The 24406-nt window shown below is 41.1% G+C and overlaps 1 protein-coding gene across 1 annotated transcript in view; it reads left to right on the top strand.

The window, feature by feature from the left end:
• LOC111839462 (integrin alpha-M-like) overlaps positions 1-23727 on the top strand; it is a 93081-nt gene extending 69354 nt beyond the window's left edge. Inside the window, exons 18-30 of the mRNA XM_072712687.1 lie at positions 8271-8396; positions 8490-8563; positions 8708-8846; positions 8939-9052; positions 9524-9603; positions 10042-10125; positions 10363-10441; positions 12913-13011; positions 20060-20140; positions 20328-20438; positions 21048-21146; positions 21284-21394; positions 23253-23727. Coding sequence (XP_072568788.1) covers positions 8271-8396; positions 8490-8563; positions 8708-8846; positions 8939-9052; positions 9524-9603; positions 10042-10125; positions 10363-10441; positions 12913-13011; positions 20060-20140; positions 20328-20438; positions 21048-21146; positions 21284-21394; positions 23253-23348 — 1293 coding nt within the window. The 3' untranslated portion in view covers positions 23349-23727. The remainder of the gene's footprint in view (positions 1-8270; positions 8397-8489; positions 8564-8707; positions 8847-8938; positions 9053-9523; positions 9604-10041; positions 10126-10362; positions 10442-12912; positions 13012-20059; positions 20141-20327; positions 20439-21047; positions 21147-21283; positions 21395-23252) is intronic.
• Positions 23728-24406: the final 679 nt, after the last annotated feature.

Below are 24406 nucleotides of genomic sequence, written 5' to 3'. Positions count from 1 at the left end.
GAGTAAAAGAGGCGACTGACACAGGCTGCTCCACACAGCAACATAGAAGGCTCGGCTGAGCGAAAAAAGACTTAACTGCATCACTGTTTTTGTTGAATAGATTTTTGTACCTTAACTTAGTTCCGGAGGCAGTTTATAACTTTCAGGAAGCGGAGTTTCATCGGGAGATTATTCCATTACGCTGCATTATTGACGTCTGCAGTCGGGTGCTCTCATGTTCGCTCTACCTGTTTACGTACTGTAGCTCCGCTTACGTAGCTCCGCTTCGCGTCGGGTCCTGATCACGCTGTTGGGGCTTATTTCTGCGATAACAACCGGCTACCTGTACATTATCCCTCACTTAGCATAGCCTCCCGTCACTAATTAACTTAGCTGAAACTCCCCACATGGATTTGGGCAGCCAAATAGAAAAGAGTGTGGCTGCTGCTGAGCCATCTCTTGGTCCTCCACCAGCCAAAAAAACTTGCTCAAGTTCTGTGTGGAAGCATTTTACAGTCAGTGCTACAGATAAAACCAAAGTGATATGTAATGTGTGCAAAGGTCAAATCAGCAGAGGCAGAGATATCAAACATCTGTCAACATCTGCTATGCATAATCACATGCACTTAAAGCATCCTCTCCTGGTACTGTCTGCCAACCCCCCCACAAGCACCAATTCCCCCACCAGCACCAATTCATCATCACAACCATGTTCTGCCAAACCCTCCACAAGCACCAAATCATCATCACAGCCATGTTCTGCCCCTGCAAGTCAGTTTCAATCACCTATATTAGCTGCATTTAATGCAAAACAGGCTTATCCACCCAACCACCCCACTGCAAAGCAAATAACAAACACAGTGGGAGAAATGATTTGCCTTGACCTGATGCCCTACTCAGTAGTGGAGAATAAAGGTTTTCGCAAGCTTCTCAATGTGGTTGCACCTCAATACCAACTACCATCTCGTTGGCATTTCTCTCGCACAGTAATACCGCAACTTTACCAAGATGTGAAAACAAAAGTAAAAGAAGCTGGTGCTATGACCTCCCTCAAGATAGTTGAGAGCTACTTAGCTGAGGACAGCACTGAATCACTGACCTCAGATCCTGCAGTGACCTTCTGGTCAAAAATGATGCAGCCACAGCCAGCTCTGGCTCATGTGGCAATGAAATATCTCACCTGCCCCCCAACAAGTGTCTCCTCTGAGAGGATCTTTAGCACAGCAGGAGATATTGTGTCCCCACATCGCTCCAGACTGCTCCCCTCACATGTGGAGGAGCTTGTGTTCACAAAATACAACATGGAGAAATTTAACTGAGAGTATGTTGGCAGAAGATATCTTCTTCCAAGTGAAATATGGTTAAGTTATGGTTAAGATAAAACATAAAAAAAAAAAAAAATTTAAAAACATAAAAAAAACCTGTTTTGCGTCTGTTTTTTGGCAGACAGTTGACAATAGCAGGGCTGCATCTTTTAGTTTGTAACAGTATTATATAGAATATAACTTTTGTTCTGCCAGATCTCCCAGTCAGGGGTTGATAAAGTTTAGTTCTTCGCTTTCTGTGCATTAGAAAGAAGTTCTTTCAGAAGAAGAACAGTTCTTTGAAGTATTATTTGTTTTTATTCTGTCTGTTCAGCGTCCTCCAACAAGGACGGGTGGTGTTGGGGTTCATAATCAAGGGCGTAACTTTGGCTGGAACATTGGGGGGTTGAGGTCTCCACCCATTATGGGGGAAACATGATTATTGGGTGGGTTATATTGGCTGGATCTGATTATTGGGGGGGTCATGACCCCCCCTGAAAATTACGCACCTGTTCATACTGTTCACAATGGTATTTTATTAGTTGTTGATTTAACCATGGATGAGGTAATGGCTGTTATGTTATTTTCTTTTCAATGACGTTCCTTGTTACATGTTCATTGCTGGATTTATGGAAAAACATCAACCAATATTGCATATCCATAATTATTATAATGGATATAATTAAAGAATACGTACACTATAATGTAAATTAGAAGTCTAATGCAAAAAACTGGATTTTTATGCCTATTTTGAATTTTACTCGAATACAAATACAAATACAAATAGTTTTCCCCCCTCAACAAATACAAATACAGATACAAATACCGGCTACTTTGCACATCCCTAATATATATATATATATATATATACACTCACCTACAGTAAAGGATTATTAGGAACACCATACTAATACGGTGTTTGACCCCCTTTCGCCTTCAGAACTGCCTTAATTCTACGTGGCATTGATTCAACAAGGTGCTGAAAGCATTCTTTAGAAATGTTGGTCCATATTGATAGGATAGCATCTTGCAGTTGATGGAGATTTGTGGGATGCACATCCAGGGCACGAAGCTCCCGTTCCACCACATCCCAAAGATGCTCTATTGGGTTGAGATCTGGTGACTGTGGGGGCCATTTTAGTACAGTGAACTCATTGTCATGTTCAAGAAACCAATTTGAAATGATTTGAGCTTTGTGACATGGTGCATTATCCTGCTGGAAGTAGCCATCAGAGGATGGATACATGGTGGTCATAAAGGGATGGACATGGTCAGAAACAATGCTCAGGTAGGCCGTGGCATGTAAACGATGCCCAATTGTCACTAAGGGGCCTAAAGTGTGCCAAGAAAACATCCCCCACACCATTACACCACCACCACCAGCCTGCACAGTGGTAACAAGGCATGATGGATCCATGTTCTCATTCAGTTTACGCCAAATTCTGACACTACCATTTGAATGTCTCAACATTCAATGTCTTCAACTGTCCAATTTTGGTGAGCTCGTGCAAATTGTAGCCTCTTTTTCCTATTTGTAGTGCAGATGAGTGGTACCCGGTGGGGTCTTCTGCTGTTGTAGCCCATCCGCCTCAAGGTTGTGCATGTTGTGGCTTCACAAATGCTTTGCTGCATACCCCGGTTGTAACGAGTGGTTATTTCAGTCAAAGTTGCTCTTCTATCAGCTTGAATCACTCGGCCCATTCTCCTCTGACCTCTAGCATCAACAAGGCATTTTCGCCCACAGGACTGCCGCATACTGGATGTTTTTCCCTTTGCACACCATTCTTTGTAAACCCTAGAAATGGTTGTGCGTGAAAATCCCAGTAACTGAGCAGATTGTGAAAAACTCTGACCGGCCCGTCTGGCACCAACAACCATGCCACACTCAAAATTGCTTAAATCACCTTTCTTTCCCATTCTGACATTCAGTTTGGAGTTCAGGAGATTGTCTTGACCAGGACCACACCGCTAAATGCATTGAAGCAACTGCCATGTGATTGGTTGATTAGATAATTGCATTAATGAGAAATTGAACAGGTGTTCCTAATAATCCTTTAGGTGAGTGTATATACACACACACACATCTCTCCCTCTGTATACATAATGGAATATATAACAATAAAAACATATATGGCTCATGTATTCTTTTTATCCTTCTTGATGTAGCGGACTATCGATTCATTCAAGCCATAATGGCGAGCGACATCCGCGTAATGAACTCGCTGCTAAATAACCTAACCATAGTGATTTCAATTTAATGCTCCTAAAGGTCAGATGAGCCAGGAACCATCTTTCAGCTTCCCAAACACCAACACACACAGTGTTGCGAAGTCCAGCAAAAATCTCCAACCCAAGGTCTGCTTAAAATCCACCCAATGGAAGCTAAAACTAGCCCAATATTTGAAATACTGTATCTCAAAGAAATAAACTAGTACTTTGAATGCTGATCACATTCAAATGATTTAAACGTAGACAGACGCACTCTCCTTTCCCAGGGTTGCCAACTTTGGTCAACTGGCTGGAGTCAGATTTTCAATTCAAGACAAGTCTGCACACACATGCACACGCATTTGCATGTATGTAACAGTTTTATTACCTTGTAAATAGTCTGTAGGGCCTGCAAACTATCCCAACACTTTTGATGTAGCTAATTTTGGGCTTATAATGGAATAATGTGCATTTGCCATAAAATTGCTTGCATGAGAGTCTGAATGCATGAGTGTCACACCAGATGCATGAGAGTTGGCAACCCTGCTTTCCCTGTGCATGTCTCAAACTTTTGGTGTCTGGTGATTCAGTATTACTCGCGATAAGGAGTCACTTGCATTCATAACAATTAATTTCTTTTTCCCCTTACAGTCCGCTGCTGCGGAACTTTATGAAAGCAGTCCAAAAACCTGCAACCCGTGAACTCCTAATATTTACCTGCAACTGTATTTTCAAAATAGCCCAATTGGGTGAGAAAACCATGGACCTAGCAACTCTGGACACACAAAAAAGCGTGCTTTTGCATGCAACAGCTTACGAATACAAGCATATTCGCAATAAATGACATGTCCTCCTTTGGCCTGGAAGCATAATGACCCCTGAAAATATTAATAACACCAGCTGTGAGCTCAGTAAATAATGCAAAATTAATAAAGCAAAATTATTTGAGTGGTGGAAAACACCGCTGTCTATGAGAGATAAGATTCACTGATTCACACTGGTGCACCGGCATAAAAGTTCAGGATGCGACTGCCCCGATTAAAAAAGCACCGAGTGGTATTTGGGATGAACTGGGGAGACATCGTTTCCAACATATTTGCATCTGCAAAATTTATTAATGTAGAATAGTGAGTTAAATCATTTTGCTTTATTAATTTTGTATCATTTATTTATTATTTATTCTCCTTTGTAAAATCTTCCAGAAAGTGGATTCCAGCTTGTGTATCGGAATCCTTAGTAAGCTTCCATATCATCTCTACACTCTCGCTTCACAAATTGGATGATAATTGCCTTATACGGTTTTGTGTTGTCTTGGAGTCTGTGCATCATAGCCAAAATTCTCCACTTTGGTTGCGTCAATCCAAAGGACATTGTTCCACAATTCTTATGGTTTGTTCAGATGCAACTTTGCATACCTAAGCCATGCTGCCACAGTCTTCTTAGAGAGATGAGGCTTTCTCCTGGCAACCCTTCTGAACAAGCCATAATTGTTTGGTCTTTTCTGTTTGTACTGTCATGAACTTTAACATTTAACATTCTGAAGCCTGTAGAGTCTGAGATGTAGCTCTTGGGTATTTTGCAATTTCTTTGAGCATTGGAAGAACTGCCCTTGGGGTGAATTTCCTGGCACTTCCACTCCCAGGAAGACTGGCAACTGTCTAGAATGTTTTCTATTTGTGAACAATCTTTCTCACTGTAGAATGATGGAATTTAAATTCTTTGGAGTCTGGCCTTATAACCCTTCCCAGACAGATGGGCAACAACAATTCCTTCTGTAAGATCATTGCTGATGTCTTTCCTCTTTGGCATTGTGTTACACACCTGAATGCTCCAGACCAGCAAACTACCAAAACTTCTGCTTTTATAAAGGTGGTCACACACTGATTATCAATTAATCAAGTGCATTTGAATAGCAGCACCTGGCTGCTACTTACCCTCTTAATTCCTATGGAAACAGAAAGGGTGTATAGGCATCCCTCCTTGCTGATATTGATTTCAGGGAGGCAAATGAGGGTCATCTGGGAGGGTGGGGGGTGCTGGCCAATGCTTGGCTGGTATTACAGTAATACTGTACATATATTGCCAACTTTCTTAACATAAGAGAACGTCTTATGTTAATTAACCTGTCGTGTTGACTCTTATCAACCTTTAGAACTAAAGTTTTGATATACTGTGACTTTAACACTTTTAGAGAGGTGTGTGCATTCCCAGGATGTCAGAAATAGGAGGATCCCGTCCAGCCCAATATCAGCAGAACCGCCCCCCTTCCCAATTAATAAATGAATACATAATCAACAGCATGTTCGTTATATTTCATTATGAATCCGTTCATTACTATGGCCAATTCGCTACACATTCAGAGTGCAAGGACAAAAACTAAGAAAGATTGTAGTCATGTATCAGACATAATCATTTTATCTTATGGATCAGTTATTTTTAAGTCACTAACTAATGAAGTAAGTGGCTTTGTGTAGTCATCATTTATTGTGTTGTCATTGTGTTGTAGAGTAAGGTCTCATATAGTGTTTAATGTGAAGTGTTGTAAATAGTGCTGTGCGTGGTGTGAGAATTTGTATCTTACAGTTGACTGATTTGCGGATACAAGTGGCAGAATTCAGCTTCCTCCGCAGGGTGACTGGGCTCAGCCTTAGAGATAGGGTGAGGAGCTCAGACAAAGCAGCTGCTCCTCTGCCTCGTTTGGACATCCATCTAGGATGCCTGCAGGACGGCTCCCTGGGGAGGTGTTTCAGGCATGTCCAACCAGGAAGAGGCGCCAGGGCAGACCTAGGACACAATGGACAGATTAAATCTCTCAGTTGGCCTGGGAATGCCTTGGTATTCCTCTGGTGGACCTGGAGGAGATGGCTGGTGAGAGGTATTGGAGGTCTGTGCATCCATGCGTAGACTGCTGTCCCTACGATCAAACCCCCGATAAGCGGCAGAAAGTGGATGGATGGATGGATGGATAACCTAGACAATGAAACTATAGTGGAAGGTGTGGGTTATGTAACGTTGCTAGTATTATGTCAGTATAACTATCAACAGATCTTTTAACTGGTTATTTTTGCTGAGAACCACCATATATGAAAAAGAGGCGCCACGCCGAACCTCTAGATGACGTGTCGCTGCCACAAAAGATGAGCCATGCCTGGGACTTGCGTCTCATGCAGGCAGAGTGGCTGCTAGCCTGATAACAGCCGATGTGTCCTAGGCTTTAAGTGTAGGGTTTATAAGCACATGTGTTTGGGGCAGAGAAACACCAAATTACGCGCATGTCGCATGTAAATGACCCTTCCCCGCATTCTGTCAAGCACTTTAATTGCATTTTTCACTACGCGCTCTGGAGGGCTATATTAGGTCACACACCTCTACATGGCCAAATGCAGTATTGCAGTGTTCAGAAAGCCAAACATATAACAAAACTTTTCACATTTATTATACATTTAGAAGTTAATGCTACAGTCCAGAACACATATGAATAATTCACATAATTATATAGGAATTATATATAAGAATTAAAGCCCATGACCCTGAAAGGGATGTCGTTACAGAAAATGGATGGATGGATGGATGAGAATTAAATATCACAATAGTCGGCCTCTGTGATGGGTTGGTGCCCCATCCTGGGTTGTTCCCCGCTTTGCACCCATATCTTCCGGTATAGGCTCCGGATCCCCTGCGACCCTGAATAGGACAAGCGGTTTAAGAAACTGGGTGAATGCTGAGGTTACTTGGAGTTACCAAATTGCCTGTAAGTGTGTATTTGTGAGTGAATGGTATGTGACTTAGTCCTGCGGTGGGTTGACACCCCGTCCTGGGTTGTTCCCTCCTTGTACATAGCCTTTGGGATAGGCTCCAGACCCCCTACGAACCTGAATAGGATAAGTGGTTGCAGAAAATGGGCAGCAGTGGGCAGTGGTTAGCGCAGCTGCCTCACAGCAAAAAGGTCCTGGGTTTGATCCCTGGGTCGGGCGTAGGTCCGTTTTGTGTGGAGTTTGCACGCTGTCCCTGTGTTCGCGTAGGTTTCAGCCGGGGCTCTGGTTTCCTCCCACGGTCCAAAACAATGCACAACAGGTTAATTGGCGATTCTACATTGGCCCTGTAATTATGTGAATGTGAGGGTGGCTGTGTGAGTGTCTGTGGTGTGTTGGCGCCCACCCATGGTTGGTTCCCGCCTGTGCCCCATTTACCCAGGATCAGCTCTGGTCCCCCCCGCAACCCCAGTTGGGGTTAAGCTGTCACGATGATGGATGGGTGGTTACAGAAAACAGATGGATGGATTGAGGGATCATTAAATCAGGGCTATAAATGACATAATTTTAACTTGCCTAATAAGTTAAGGTAATTTAAATTTTCAAAACACTTCATTTTACTGTAACATTTCATTTTTGTCTAAGGATTCTCATGTTCATGAGAATGACCAAATTTAAGCATAGCAAGCTACCACCATGCTTTCATTTTCAAAATAGAAGGGTTTCTGCCGATTTCAATTAGGTTCACAATATAAATGAAATAGTCCACGTACCACGTTTTGCTTGTTGCCACAATCATTGATTGCATAGCCCCCTTTTCTTGTTTGATGAATTAATTATACTTCTTGTACGGCCGTGCCTTATTTTTCAGGTTAAGGGTGGTGGATGTGGCCACGCTAATAAGGGTGTAACTCAAGAGCGTATAACTTTTTAGGCTCTTTGTTAAGCGCCTGATGGGAGAATAGACTGTAGTGTCACATGATCTCTGAAGGTATGCTCAACATTTTTATCTTATGTTGTCTCCCAGGCTTGCCCAGAAGATGCCCTTAATCCCTTACAAAATCAGGTAAAATTCAGCTTTACAGACACGCCCTCTCAACAAAACCTTTCCCCTGTCCTGCACCCAGCTTCACAAGTCAGCTCATCCCATCCAGTGAGTTTTTATATCATTATTTTCTATCTGGTATGATAGTAACACATGTTGCAAGTTATTATGCCATTTAAATGAACTCTCCTCTATTTTTAGTTAGACTTTGAAATAGACTGTGGTCCTGATAAGGTGTGTATCGATGACCTTAAAGTGGATTTCAATTTCCTAAGGTAAGAGTAATGCAATGCAAAACTGTTGATTAGAAAGACAAACATTTTATATACCTTAACCTATATTTGATCACTAATTACACATAAGTAGGGTTTCTCCTTCAGCATGAAGTATTCAAGCCTGTGGCTCTTTTTCTTTTTCAGCGTATCTGAAATGCATGTTGGCATAATATCGGAGTTGAACATACTAGTGTCAGTGGAGAACAGAGGGGAGAATTCATACAACACCCATATAATTTTTACCTATCCAATAGGATTGTCGTACAGAAAAGTTGAAGTACAGGTGAGGGACAATAAGACGATCAGCATTGCAAGTTACGAGCGAACATGAACCCAATGACATTTATTGAAAAAAATCATTTGTATTGTTTTTAGGATGCTTCCAGTAGGGCAAAAGTTCAGTGCAATGCCTTGCCCTTTCTGGATGAGACCACAGTGGAGCAGATCTCCTGCAGCATCAACAGGCCCATTTTCCATAGCAAAGCCCAGGTTAGGTCCAAAACTACTGTATTCAGCTAATTTGAATATTCACTATTGTCATCAGTATTACATTCCTCAATCTCTGAAAACAATTAGAAAATGTGTGACTGGTGGTTATACTGAGAATTTAAAGATGCATCTAGAAAGTACTTGAATTGCGTATATTTTATGGTGGATCTTCCAGTTTTCTGTTCTGTGTGTCTGGAATTTCCTATGAGTACCGTTAGGAAGACTATTAATTGTACTATTATTAAATTGATCACTTTTTTGTTTGAAAATTAAAACACACAATCAGTTTAATGGTTGAGGTGTATTATTAAGTATACTATTAAACCTAAGGCAGAATAGTAGTTAAATTGTGTTTCAATGTAATTCCTGTCAATGTATCAGCTAAATTTATCCAAACTTTCTTTTCACAAACAATCTTAAGACTGAAATTCTGAGTGTCATTCTATTAACATTCAGCTATGTCATCCCCAGGCTTCCTTTGTGCTCAGTTTTGGCATAGATGGCAATAGTCATTTTAATAAAAACGTAACATTTACAGCCAACGCTACAAGGTAATGACCCCTCTAAGCCTGCTCTGATAGAGGAGATTTTGCTGGTGCATTTACAGTATGTTTAGTATTATCTTTTGAAGAAAACAGACGTCACACTGTTCAGTGTCAAGTATTGTGAATATGTGCTTGAGAGGTGTCACCCAACATTCAAGCTTAACTGAAACTTTTTTTTTAACTGAAAAAAAAGAGTTTTTTTTACGTTATCCAATTTGCATATTTTCCTAGGGAAACAGTTAATTGCCCATACATAATATTGATATGAGCAGGAACTACAAGGAAACCATATAGTATTTATCACACAATAAAATCTGCCCAGATATAGTTTTAATTTTAAATCTTTAACTTTGTTAAAATTCAGTTACTGTAATGTATGTTGGGCTGGATATTATGGTCAGAGTATTTTTTGTCAATATAACATTCTCCCGGTTTCATTTTCAGTGGAAATGGACAACACACAGGGAATGAGAACTTCAAAAGAAAAAGTCTTGGTGTAAAATATTCAGTTTACTTTCAGGTGACAAGGTTTGTACATTATTATATTATATGGCATATCTATGCCAGGCCCCAGTACATTTCTAGAGGAAAAAAAAATATGTATTTAAATAAATGAATTAGATTTTTTTCTTATAAGTAATATGTATTTTGAAATGCATTACTTTATATGTAAGAAATACTTCATATTTACTGTATGCTGTTAAAATTTTGTTCTGTCTTTGGCTGACAGCTGTAATTAATATTCAATTTTATTTTGAATTTAAGCTCTGAGGAATCGACTACTTACATTAACTTCACAGCTGGGAAGAGTGATTTGAAGCAACCTGTACTTCATTCATTTAAGGTAATGTGTCTCACTCTCTGATTAAGGTCAGGTTGCCAGGTAATGTGAGGTGACATTATCACCCTCCTTTGTAGACCACTTGGTCTGCCCAAACTTTGGACTGGTTCTGTTTATACACTGTATGCAGAATTATTAGGCAAGTACTATTCCTGGATTTCGTTTGTGATTCCTGGAGATTTTTAGCAAAAGTTGGGCAGACTTAAATAAAAGAATTCAGAAGCTTTCTTGTGCACAAAGTAAATTTATTTAGCGAGAAAATGTTACATTTGACTTTGACAAAAGAAAATAAAAGAAAAACGCTTGATTATCAGTGTGCAGAATTATTAAGCAATCAGAAACTAAGTGGATATTCTCTGTTCACCATCAGCAGCAACAATTTTTGTAGTTCAGTATATATAAGGAATAACAAGCTATCAGCCGTTCTATACAGCCCACTTCACCCAGTTTAATGCCCAGTACAGCCAGCTTTCTTCTCAATGACCATCATGAACCATGTTGCCCATTGAACCAATCAGGTTTTTGATTTGATCATGTCCTATATTAGCTGAGCCAGCTAGGACCACCCCCTAGAGGCTGCTCTGAGAAGGGTACTGCTTGCTACTTTGGTAAATCTCACACTTTGGTAAGGCCCAGTAGTTCTCAAAGGGGTTGAGTCAGGTGATGAAGGAGGGCAGGCCATAATTGAATCACGTTTCAAGCCTTTCTAGGCCAATCTATTAAATACTTTGATACATAGGGAGGGACATTGTCTTGCAGGAATATCATAACCTCTTAGAAAGCTGCTGACTTCTTCTTGTGCCAGTGTTTGAAGAAGGTATCTTCTAGAAACTGGCAATAGACCTTGTGGTTAATCTGCAAGTCAGAAAGGTCTGACAAGTTCATCACTGATAACTGCCGTCCACGTCATCTGTCCTCCACCACCTTGTTGGTGCTTGAAGAGGATCTCCATCCAGTAGCCCATCCATCTGCTCCATCAAGTCACTTTCATCTCATTTGTCCCCAAAACCTTTGTACCATCAGTCTTGAGATGTGTCTGTGCCCGTTCTTAATGTTATACCTTACATGCCTTATTGTTTCAGCGTTTATAACCTTAGGAATGTCACACAGCACACTGCACCTAGAACGTCTGGAGATTCTGTTCAGATTGCACAGTTTTGAAAAATGATGGCATTTGATGCTCGAAAGTTTCTGGAAGTCTCCCCTTTAATTTGACATAGAACTTTGGCAGTTTATGTGTCCCATCTTCTCTCTACAAGCCTCTTCAGTCCTCTTTGGCTGTTGGCAACAAACCACTTGATTCTACAGTGATCACATTTCAAAAGTCTGGCAGTTTCGATCGTTTTGCATCCCTCTGACTGGTACTTTACTATTTTGTTTTTTTAAAACAAAATATTCAAAACAATTTCAGACCAAATACTGAACATTTTGCTGTTTTGAAACAGTTGATTCTTAATTAGAGATTCATCTGGACTTAAAGTATTGGTCGGATGAGAAGATACAAGTGAAATACACACTTGCCTAATAATTCTGCACACCGTGTATGAAGGTGAGGGCAGAATTTAGGTCTGTCACAGAGAGGGGTCGTGTGAAGAGGGAGAACGCCGCAGTGAGTCAGTCAGGTACAGGCGGTTTTTATTAAACGGACTGTAATGCAGGGAAAGAAATTCAAAAACATGGTTCCGGGCTTGTGGACGGGAGACAGGCGGGGGTCGGGCGATCTTCGTAGGAATCCAACGGGCAAGACAGGCTCAGGTCCGGGGACAGGCGGGAAATCTGCCGATCGTCTTCAGCACTCAGAGGGCAAAGCTAGAATCGTCGTCGGGGAAAACAGATCAGAGTCAGGATAACAGGCAGGTATAGGCAGAGGTCTAGACAGGTGGAGGGGATATGGGACAGAACTGCTAGAACTTGCAAATAATGCTGAAGATCTCGCGTCTGGCTGGCGTGCCAGAAGCGAATAAGTAAGATCATCCATTAACCCCAATGAGCTTCAGTTGTCGGAGGGCGGCGTACTGTAACCATTTCTCTCAGTTCCCGGAGCCAGTGGGGAGTGAGCAATTCGGTCGCTGCAACACTGCCTTCTCAAGAAACCCCCGTGGGTGCGAAAGAGAATCCCTGCGTGACGTCAACGGGGTTTCCTCAGATTGGTCCATGACAAGTACATATTCACGAGATCAGCGAGTATCCAGCATCCTTGGAACAGTCTCTCAAGATCCTAAGAGTGATATGATTACTCCGCTGGCTTCAGGATTCTCCCACAACCATCCAAATATAGGCACAGATCCCTCATCTGCTAAGCTACACATCACCGATACCATTTTTATTCATTGTAGTTTAAAATGTATATTTTTCGTGAGTCATGAATACGGATCAGTTATACAAGTTACACCAACCTTGTGGATGTTCTTATCAATGAAACTGGATTTATAACTAATGTCTGACTGATTTTCACACCACTGCTTTTCTCAAAGGTAATGAATCATTTCAGAAATCCTGAAGTGACAGTGACTATAAAATCACCAATTAAGCTGGGAGGCAAAGATATTTGGACCAACAGAAGCAGCCTTCAGGTAAGCAGTGCTATGAAACCATCTAGGAAGCTCACCAACTGGCAAGAAAGAGCTGGGGAGGTTAAATATTTTGGCTAGGAAGAAAAGTAACTATTCATTAGGGATGTGACGATACATTCAACTCACGATTCAATACGATTCACGATTTTGAGTTCACGATACAATTTTCTCACGTTTTTTTGACAGAATGAGCTGCAAACAAGTTTATTAAAAAATATTCCTTTATTTATCTTTCTAAACTGTGCAAAAGATGTCCTCTTCTTAACAGTGCAACTGAAATTGAATAAAATACTATTAATAAAATCCCAAATCAAAATAAATTAAAAAAAATCTTCAAATACTGTAAATAAACAGTAATGCTTTGCATTAACTGCACCTTCATGGTGCTTTTGTATTGCATTCATAAAACATTCAGTACACCTTCATAATCACTGTCAGTCCTACAGAGCAAGGATTGCTGCGAGGATTGCTGGGATTGCTGCGAGAGAGTGGTGTTGAGCTGCAGCGATTGTTTGGGATTGTTTTTTTTGGAGTGTTTTGAGTGTTTTGAGTGTTTGTGTGCTTTACCTGTTTACGTGGGTGGCTGTTTATTTCTATTTATTGTTCTTATTTCGGTCAGCGTGAGTGCTTGTCTGTCCTGTCTGTTAATCAACAGCGCGATTATTACCGACAGAGAGCTGCGGGTGTCGCGTGTGCGGCGTTTTTCTGTCCGCGTTTAAACTCCGTAACAAACACCCGCGGGGCGATTATAACTAATAACATCTAACGTCGGTATCGCTACCAAGCGTCGGAAAAGGACAGTTGCTCCTGAGCTTTGCTCGGTCGCCAGTCGGGGCCGGGAGGACATTTTCCACTTTTTTCCCGCTCCGGCAGTAGCCTGCTGTGAGGGGGTTTTTGTGGTTTTTCGACCTCCCAAGAGCAACTTCGATTTCGCCTTGTTTTTAGTTCATACTTGGTTCAGGCAGAAGTTCTTCTGGTAAGTAGTAGTAAGTTTATCAGGTTTAAAATTTTTAATAAAATAATAATTAAGTTCCGTTTTAACACAAGTAATAACTTATTTTAGTGTACTCCGCACGTTACTGCATTTATTGTTACGCAAATTAATCTTTATAGTTAAATACACTATATAAATTTACTGGGCTGGGAGTACGGGGTCATAGTGAGTTAGTTAATTATGGGGCCAGCTCAGTGTTGCGTTTGCAAGATGTTTGCCCTTCTGGACGTTAGTGTCCAGTCGGACTTCATCTGCGAGCGATGTAAGCTAGTGGACTCACTCATGGTCAAGGTTCGCGACCTTGAGGAGCAACTGGCTCGCATCCAATGCAACAGTGAGTTAGATGAGCTAGTTGATACGCCGTTTAGGGAGACGGTGTGTACGCCACTAACGGGGGGGAGGGAGAATGAAGAGCAGAGAGGTCGAGAGAGCTGGGTGACCGTAGGTCGTAGACGCAGGAAAAGGCGTACACACGTTACAGAGGCGGCATCACCTGAGGTGTCTGTGTCTAACAGGTTTCAGGTGCTTCCAGCTTTAGAGCCGGAAGGGACTGGGGAAGCAGGTGGGCCCTTGGGCACTGAGGAGCCCCCTCCCCCCAGAAAGAGGGAGGTTGTGGTAGTGGGGGATTCAATTATTAGGGGAGTAGACAGTTATGTGTGCACGCGTGATAGAGGGTCCCGTACGGTGTCTTGCCTGCCTGGTGCCCAGGTAGGAGACCTTCCAGATCGTGTGGACAAGCTTTTGGCCCCAGCTGGGGTGGATCCAGTTGTCGTGGTGCATGTTGGCACCAACGACATAGGCAAGGGTAGAAGGGCTGTTCTGCAGGATAAATTTATAGAAGTCGCCAATAAGCTTAGAAGCAGAACGTCCATGGTGGTATTTTCCGAAATACTCCCCGTGCCACGCGCAAGTGAGGCTAAGTTAGCTGAGATAAGGAGATTAAATGCGTGGCTAAAAGGATGGTGTAGGAAAGAGGGGTTTAGGTTTATGGGGCACTGGAGGACCTTCTGGAACAGGTGGGACCTGTTCAAGCCGGATGGGTTGCATCTGAACCGGAGGGGAACCAGTGTACTGGGAAGGCGTATTTGTAGAGTAGTTGAGGAATGTTTAAACTAGGGACTGGGGGGGCAGGGAGGTTAGTTAAGTATGTAACTGGGGGGAAACGGAAAGCCCAAAAAAATCATATTATAAGTAGGCACTGTAATAAGCCTACCCTTTGTTGTCTGTATTTAAACGCCAGGAGTATTAGGAATAAAATTCATGATTTAGAGGCTATTATCTCATCGGACTCTTATGATATTATAGCAATAACTGAAACGTGGTTGAGTGATAAGGATGGACAAGAATATAATATGGATGGTTACACATTGTTCCGTAAAGACCGTATAGGTAAGAAGGGAGGTGGTGTTGCAGTATATGTAAAGGAAATCTTGCAGGCAAGGGAGCTTACTGATATAAGTAAAAGTACGGAAGCTATATGGGTAAAATTAGATGCTACAAACTCAAATAGCCTAATTGTCGGTGTTTGTTACAGAGCACCCAATGTAGCTGCTGAGGAAAGCAGATTGTTATACAGTGATATTAGGATTATGAGCAATAAAAATGATGTGGTAGTTATGGGTGATTTTAATCTACCGGGGATACAGTGGGACATTGTTGCTGGCTCTTCTGAAAATGAACTTGAGATGGTGGAATTAGTACAGGATTGTTTTTTTACTCAGTTTGTTAACACCCCTACCAGGGGAGATGCCATTCTTGATCTTGTTTTGTCTAATAACCAGGACAGGATTGGTAAATTAGATGTTTTAGAACCACTTGACAGTAGCGATCATAACATGGTTAAATTTGAGGTTAAGTTTAGTGCCCGAAGAGCAAAGTCCAAATCAAAAATATATAATGTTAGGAAGGCTAACTTCAATTGTATGAGATTAAAACTAGAAACCGTGAACTGGATGGAGTTAAATAACAAAACTGTTGAAGAGGCATGGGAATTTTTTAAAAGCACATTATTGCAAGTACAAGAGGACTTCATACCTGTTTCTAGCAAGAATAAATCTAGGAAATTGCAACCTAGGTGGTTTAATAGGGACATAAAGTATAAAGTAAGGAGGAAAAGGGCTTTGTTCCAGAGATGGAAAATAACTGATGATGACATAATAAAGCAAGAGTATCTAAATCTACAGGCTGAATTAAAAAATGACATTAGACGAGCTAAAAGGAATGTCGAAAGGAAGATCGCATTGGAGGCTAAGGATGACGTTAAAAGTTTCTTCCAGTATTTTAACTCTAAAAGAGCTCTAAAAGCTGAAATTACTAATCTGCAGGATAGTAAGGGTCTTATAATTGAAAACGACATTGACATAGTGAATGAGTTCAATGATAGTTTTGCACGGGTATTCACTGTCGAGGACACTAGTAACTTACCAGTTCTTATTACTAATTCAACATCGTCTATAACTAATATATATATAACTGAAGCTGATGTTTTGCAAAGCCTAGCTAAGCTCAAAATAAATAAATCACAGGGCCCTGATGGCATCTTACCTATAGTGTTAAAAGAGATGAGGGATATTATTTGCCGACCCTTAACATTACTGTTTCAAAAATCCTTATCTGAAGGTGTGGTACCTTCTGATTGGAAGCATGCCAACATAACGCCCATTTTCAAAAAAGGGGATAGAAGTAATTTGTCAAACTATAGGCCAATCAGTCTAACTTGTATAACTGGTAAAGTTATGGAGGCTATAATCAAAGAGAAAATGGTAGATTACCTGGACTCAAATAACATTTTGAGGGATAGCCAGCATGGATTTAGGAGAGGTAGATCCTGTTTAACAAATCTGTTGGAGTTTTTTGAGGAAGCTACTCAGGAAGTTGATGATAAGAAGGCCTATGATGTCATCTATTTAGATTTCCAAAAGGCTTTTGATGTTGTTCCCCACAAGAGGCTCTCACTTAAACTCAAAGCGACAGGTATTTTAGGAACTGTAGCGACTTGGATTGATAACTGGTTAACGGATAGGAAGCAGCGAGTAGTTATAAGAGGCTCGATGTCACAGTGGGCCTGCGTTCATAGTGGGGTACCGCAGGGTTCAATTTTAGGACCACTTTTGTTCCTAATTTACATAAATGATATAGACACCAATATATACAGTAAACTGGTGAAATTTGCAGATGACACCAAGGTGGGTGGTGTAGCAGATACTGAACTAGCGGCTCAGCAGCTACAGCGGGATCTTAATTTAATTAGTGACTGGGCTGACACCTGGCAGATGAAATTTAACATAGACAAATGTAAGGTACTCCATGTAGGGAGCAGAAATATAAAGTACAGGTATTTTATGGGACCTACTGAAATAAAGGTAGCTGATTATGAGAAAGACCTTGGTGTGTATGTTGATGCTTCCATGTCTCATTCTCGCCAGTGTGGGGAAGCAATAAAAAAGGCCAATAGGATGTTGGGGTACATCTCCAGGTGTGTGGAGTTTAAGTCAAGGGAGGTAATGCTAAGATTATACAATTCCTTGGTGAGACCTCACCTAGAATATTGTGTACAGGTTTGGTCACCATATCTTAAAAAGGACATAGCGGCCTTAGAAAAGGTGCAGCGTAGGGCCACAAGAATGATTCCTGGTCTTAGAGGAATGTCATACGAGGAAAGGTTATTTGAGCTAAATCTGTTCAGCCTCAAGCAAAGGAGACTGAGGGGGGACATGATCCAGGTCTATAAGATTCTAACAGGTTTGGATGCTGTTCAACCGAATAGTTACTTCAGCATTAGTTCAAATACAAGAACTCGTGGCCATAGGTGGAAATTAGCGGGAGAACAATTCAAACTGGATTTAAGGAAGCACTTCTTTACACAGCGTGTAGTCAGAGTATGGAATAGTCTTCCTGATAACGTAGTGCAAGCTGAATCCTTGGGTTCCTTTAAATCAGAGCTAGATAAGATTTTAACAACTCTGAGCTATTAGTTAAGTTCTCCCCAAGCGAGCTCGATGGGCCGAATGGCCTCCTCTCGTTTGTATAGTTCTTATGTTCTTATGTTCTAATGTCATTAAGTATTCAGAAATCATTCATAAACATCATGCATGTATACCTTTACATCCTAACATCCCTTAACAGCTGTAATATACATTAATAACAAACATTATAATTTTATAATCATGTAATGTTTGTTATTAATGTATATTAAAGCTGTTAAGGGATGTTAGGATGTTAAAGTGTACTGCATTATGAAGGTGCACTTAATATAAAGCGTTACCAAATAAACTAAGGCTTGCACATGCAGCTTTTCAGCTGGTTTGCCCTTTTAATCTTCGCTCTGGCGGTGGTGAATTGGGCTCACTGTGCTGCTGGTGGACATGCTGAAGCATGTTCGTTGTGTTATCTGTGTACGTTATCAGTCTTTTACAATGTTTGCACGCAACATTGTCTTGTCTGTGCTTTTCTCGCCGTTTTCGTTTGTGATTTCCGGAAAGCTAAGATGCGGCCACACCGCCGATTTAAGATCTGGGGGGGGGGGGGTCCTCAAGTTAAAATTCGCACGCCATCTCGCGTTCGGTCAAAACCAAAAACTAACGTATGACATTGACGGGAATACGCAGTGACATCTGACATCAAACTGACATTGTGGAATCAAATATAACATTACACCAGTTTTTCTGTTAAGTAAAGTACCGTGAAGTACTCCTCCGATTCATTTTCCACATCAGCCGGTTTAAATCGTCATACATTCATATCGATTTTTAACCGATTCACAATTCATCATTACATGCCTCCTGTTCATGTGTTTGGCACTTCCAGCAGGCTTAACAAAAATGGGTGTGGTGGTCAAAAGTATTTTTCCTACAGAGTCTGAGGTCCACCTGGGAGATTTCAATGTGTATGTGGGTAATGATGGAGGTACCTTGGGGAGCGTGAATGAGAAAATTGCCCTTCCATATCTACACCCCAGTGGAAGCTATTATTGGATGTCTGTGAAAGCCATGGATCTTCCATAACATTATGTTCAAATTCAAGAATGCCCATAACTGTGCATGGTAGCAGAACACCATCAGTCAAAGGTCAATGGTCAGAGTCATAAAGTTACATAGTCACACCGCTGGTGGACCTCGGTTGAGGGAAGCTGTTAAGCTGAAGGAGGCCTTCAGGGCAATGCTTGCACAGGGCTGCCCTGAGATAGTGGAAACATACAGTACAATAAAGCAAGAAGATCTAAAGTGAAGGAGATCATGGAAATATCTTGGGCATAGGGTGAGTTTGGAGCTGCTGCAGGAGAGAGGGCAGTCCCAAAGATGTTTTGGCAAATTTTTGCCTATGGAGGTGGAGGCAGAACCATGGATAAGTTTGGACGGAGATAAGTTTATCAGGAGTGGAGAAGAGCTGATCAACCCCGTGGATATTGCAGAGTGATGAAAGGAACACGTTGATGAACTTCTTAGCCTGGTGTTCAGAAGCCTCTACAATGGAAAGACTGCAGGGGTAGATATGATCTGTCTTGAGAGAAGGAAAAACCTGGATGCATCTCATCAATGTAGCCATGGATCCAGGGGGTCTGCCTTTAGACTGGCAATCAGGAGTGGTAGTTCCTGTTTTGAAAAAGAGGCTCTAAATGGTGTGTGCAACCTATATGGGATTATACTTTGAAGACGTGGAAATTCTATACCAGGGTACTGTGGTAAAGATAGCACTCAGTGGTCGAATTTAGGAATTAGGAGGAAAAATATGAATTCCAGCCTGGCAGTGGAACAGTTGACCAACTCATCTCCTAATCATGGTTATATGAGAGTTTGTGGGAATATACTAACAGAGTCAGTATGTGGTTAGTGATGATGTTCTTTTGGCCTCATTTGACTGAAAATGAAGCATGGCGGATGACGAGGGTAATGATGATGGTGATGATGAGGTTCCATAAGAGTACTGACAATACATACATAGACACAGGTCTGCACAATGCAATACATTAAGTGTGAAGCATCAAACAGTTGTTTAACACGTACTGTAAATGGAATAGAAACTATGTTGCATGTTAAAATAATTGTTAATTTGTAGATTCCAGGGTGTCAAAACCAAAAGGATGAGAATCCAAATGTGACCAATTTTGTGGAGATACTGAAGAAGACACCGATTGTGGTAAGAATACTTGATCATTGGTTTTCAGATGGATTTCTAGTGTCTATTAGTAATTAACATATTCTGGAGCTTTGTATAAAAAAAATTCTGTTAATCTCGGATGCAGAAAGAGAGAAGTGGACCTCCACAAAGATCACCCATGCTGACTGTCATTCTCTTGCTCTCTCTCCTTCTTGTTCTCTGTTAGAACTGCACTATTGCAGTTTGTGCAGTGATAAAGTGTACGGTTCACATGCAAGAGCTGCAAGACACTTTCTATAACATCTCTGGCGAAGTAAAATCGGGGTGGATAGAGCAGGTAACAGCAGAATTTGTGTTCACCGTAGAGTTGTTTTGTAATACCGGTTAGTACTGCAGAATCTCTTGGAATTGTGTTACTCCATAAGACATTATGCCCAGTGGAAAAATGTAAAAATCCTAAGAGTACAGTAATGTATGGAGAGAATTTACGGAAGGTCACCATGTGTGTTCTGCTATGAATCTCATAGGTCTCAAAGGGTACTGTGTTTTGTGTAGATGTTTAGAGCTTCATTTTATAAGTCAGCATAGGTGACACTATTCATTCACCATGCTGCGGCAGTGGGACCTTCAGGCTCACATGATCTCATGTAAACTTAGTTCCATGTTGGCATGAATTTTCTGCTCTTAATCTAAAGTAGTGTTTCTCAAACCAGCCCTCGGGGCCCCTCCCAAACGATCCATATTTTTGCTCCAACTGGGAGCTGGTAGGGAGCAAAAACATAGACCGGCTTGGGGTCCCTGACAACTAGGTTGAGAGAAACTGATATAACGGCAGGCTGCTGGGGTAAATTGGTACCTATTGTAACTGTATGGATGAAAATAGGTTGGCATGAAGGGAAGGGAGTTTCCCATCAGAGCCCTTAAGTTTCTGTCTCTTTCCTCTCAGACGCAGCTCATGGCTGTAGATTTGGTCAGTAGCTTAGTTCTGGATTATGACCGGAACCAGTTTGTTTCTGCTACTAAGGACCACAATCCAAGTGCTGAGGTAATATGATTAAGATGATTAAGTCATTTCTCACATTTTACTGAAAACTGTTAAAGAGGGAGTTCCAGCACGTGATACACGTTTCATACATTTATAAATAATCATTAGTGCTCTGTTTGTTTTCCTACTCACTGCAGGTTAGGACACATGTGGTGATACACATCGAACCAAACTTCACCAAAGAAATTATAGGTGGTGTAGTTGGAAGTTTGCTGCTCCTTGCTTTAATCACAGCTGCGCTCTACAAGGTCAGTGTCATTATTTTATTTTTTTACTAAAAATATATATACAGTAGTCCTTGCATATCCACTGGTGATACTTTCCAAGACCTATGGAGGATGGTTGATACTGCAGATAAAAGTGATTCACCCGCAGAACGTAACTTTCTTGTATATACCTATAGTAAGTGATAAATTACACACTGTAAGACATTACCAACATCAAATACAGAATTTTTTAGAATTAGAATTTAGTGATCAGTGTTGACACACCACAGCACACAGTGCACAACAACAAAATGTGTTCTCTGCAGTTAACCCATATGTGACATAGCAGGGGGCAGATAATTCAGTGCCTGGTGAGCAGTGCTTGGGGGCAGTACCTTGCTCAGGGTACCTCAGTAGTACCTTGCTGGTCAGGGATTTGAACCTGCAATCTTTCAATTACAAGTGCACTTCCTTAACCATTAAGCCACCACTGCCCATACAGTAATATACAGTGTATATATACACACACACTAGGGATGGCACGGTTCATGAAAAAAAACCGAACCGTTCGGTTCGCTTGTCTCGGTTCGGAGCATGCATGCGTCGCACGGTTCGACGGTTCATGACATGCGCAATGTAGCCTCGTGCCCCGTATGTGACGTCAGTGTGTTTCCCTTTCGCGCGAAAGAATTTTTTATTTTTTTTTTTCTTTCGCGCGAAAGAATAGGCTATATGCACAGAGCGGTGTGACGTAGTTCCGGTAAAAGTTCAGCCAGCTAAGTAATTTCCGGTAGCCTTTCGTTTGCTGCGTTTAGTTCGTGTTTTCAGCTTTACCACCCTGTCTCTGAAGAAAACGTTTAAATTTCAGCCAACCGATAGCACAACATCTGAACACTGTTGTGCGCCTTTGTTGTGTGACTTTATTTAATGTACGGTTAGGCACTTTGTTAAAGAAAATTAAGTTATCTGTGACAAAGCACTCCAGTGAGTGTCATGCCTCGATCGTCCGCTCTTTCCGTGTGCCACGCCCCCTCGTTAACCCTGTGTGGATTCCCCATGTTTACCAGCTGTTCCTGATTGTTGTCAAATTTGTCATTACTCCATTGTATTTAGTCCGCGTTTCCGTTTCTTTCTCCAGTCCGGTCATTATATTGTAACTTTCCGCTCGTCTGTGTTCCTTTTGCTCATTAAACCCCGCATTCCCCCGATCCTAGGTCTCCTCGCCTCTGCTTCCCCGGTCAGCGTTGTAACAGTGAGCCTGCTTCCATGCTGCAATGTGAACATTTGCCATGTTCCTAAAAATTCTGTTTATTGCACAGTGTCTGACCAGTTTGATAAATGCAAGATATTCTGTAATATTGCAATCTTTGTGTGCTAAAAAGGCACATACATTCATGTAGATGGCAATACACGTTCTCCTTTTTTTGCCAAATAAATGAAAAGCATGTTGAAATCATCAATCAATCAATCATCAGTCTTTCCTCTTGCTGTATCAAAATCTCACCTAGCTTTCCTCAGAGATGGTCCCAATAATGTGCTCTAAGTCAAGTCAAATTCAGTTTATGCATGATTACATGATATAACTTTTTTAATACTGTATCCTAAATTGTGGATAATTAAGCTATATATCATATGCTGAAGTACATTTCTGGAGTGTTAAAGATTAAAAGAAAAAACAACAAGAACCGTACAGAACCGAAAACCGTGACCCTAAAACCGTGATACAAACCGAACCGTGGGTTTTGTGAACCGTGCCACCCCTAACACACACGCACGCACGCACACACACATAAATAAAATAACTGAAACCGGGGATACAGGGAGACTACTGTGTTTTTTATGCACTAGTCAGACTATCCTCTGTTATGTGATTATAACCACATTATCCCTGCTCTCTCAGGCTGGATTCTTCAAAAGCAAATATAGCCAGATGATGGAGGAGACTGGAAACGAGACTGCAGGAGCAAATCCTGATGCTCCACCAGCTGCCGAATAACATTTAAGAAGCACTTCATGCTTATTTGATGATGACATTTTTTTACATTTACCTGCATTCAAATATCTTTGGGAGAGCATATCATGAAATTTGAGTTTTGTTTTATTGCTTAAGCTTATACTACATTGCTAAACCATTGCTCCAGCATGTACAGAAAAGAGTACATCCATTCATTCATCCATCCATCCTTCGATTACCAATCTGGCACAGGAAGCCAACTGAATGGAAGCTCAGCTGAAGGTTTTGTCATGCTGGCCTTGAAACTGGATGAAACACTGGACACAAGTACTTTTCTTTGGGTTTCTATATTTTTTATTTTCTTTTCGTGTAACTCATACGTATGGCAAAATAAATACACGTAAATAAAATCTACACAAAATGTACTGACAAGTTATTCTAAAAGCTAAAAATACCCCCATAAAAGGCAGAGGCCTTTGGCTATATCACAAAACCGAAAAACAAAAACACGTCTCAAAATCGTAATTGTTACGTTTGGCGGGCCGGTGAATGAGGAAGTAGGCAAGAGAGCCGTGAATACTTAAATACGGGGTTTATTCAGGGCAGACGGGCGACGAACATCAAAAATTACATTGACTGATCTGGGAAACAGAGGAAGACGCGGACTAATATACACCAGACTAGCCAGAAATAACAGGACACAGCTGATCACAATCGGGAATTAACACGATCAACGATTAACAATAGGCGTGGCACACACGAGGTTCGGACGAGCTGGTCATAACAGTAATACCATTTCAGTTCTTATTTTTCCATGAACTACATGTGGACTTTACAGCAGAGTATTCATGCTGAGTGCCAATATTGACAGAAAAAGAAATTAAAACATTACTATAATTAAACTACAAATTTAGAAAAATTTATGTAGCCAGGTACACCAAAATTCAAAAGTCAAATTTTCCGTGATACTCCCTGGTATATATGTCTAATATCAAATTCATTTTGCAGGATCTAGTTATAATACGGTAATCAATACAGTAATTATTAATTGTCCACTAATGTTTTGAGAAGTTGTAAGAAAATTGTTTCATTGCATGTGG

The sequence above is a fragment of the Paramormyrops kingsleyae genome, chromosome 5, assembly GCF_048594095.1.
Source record: "Paramormyrops kingsleyae isolate MSU_618 chromosome 5, PKINGS_0.4, whole genome shotgun sequence".
Lineage (NCBI taxonomy): Eukaryota > Metazoa > Chordata > Actinopteri > Osteoglossiformes > Mormyridae > Paramormyrops > Paramormyrops kingsleyae.
Note: the sequence above shows the minus strand (reverse complement) of the source record. Positions and strands in the feature narration are given on the sequence as shown.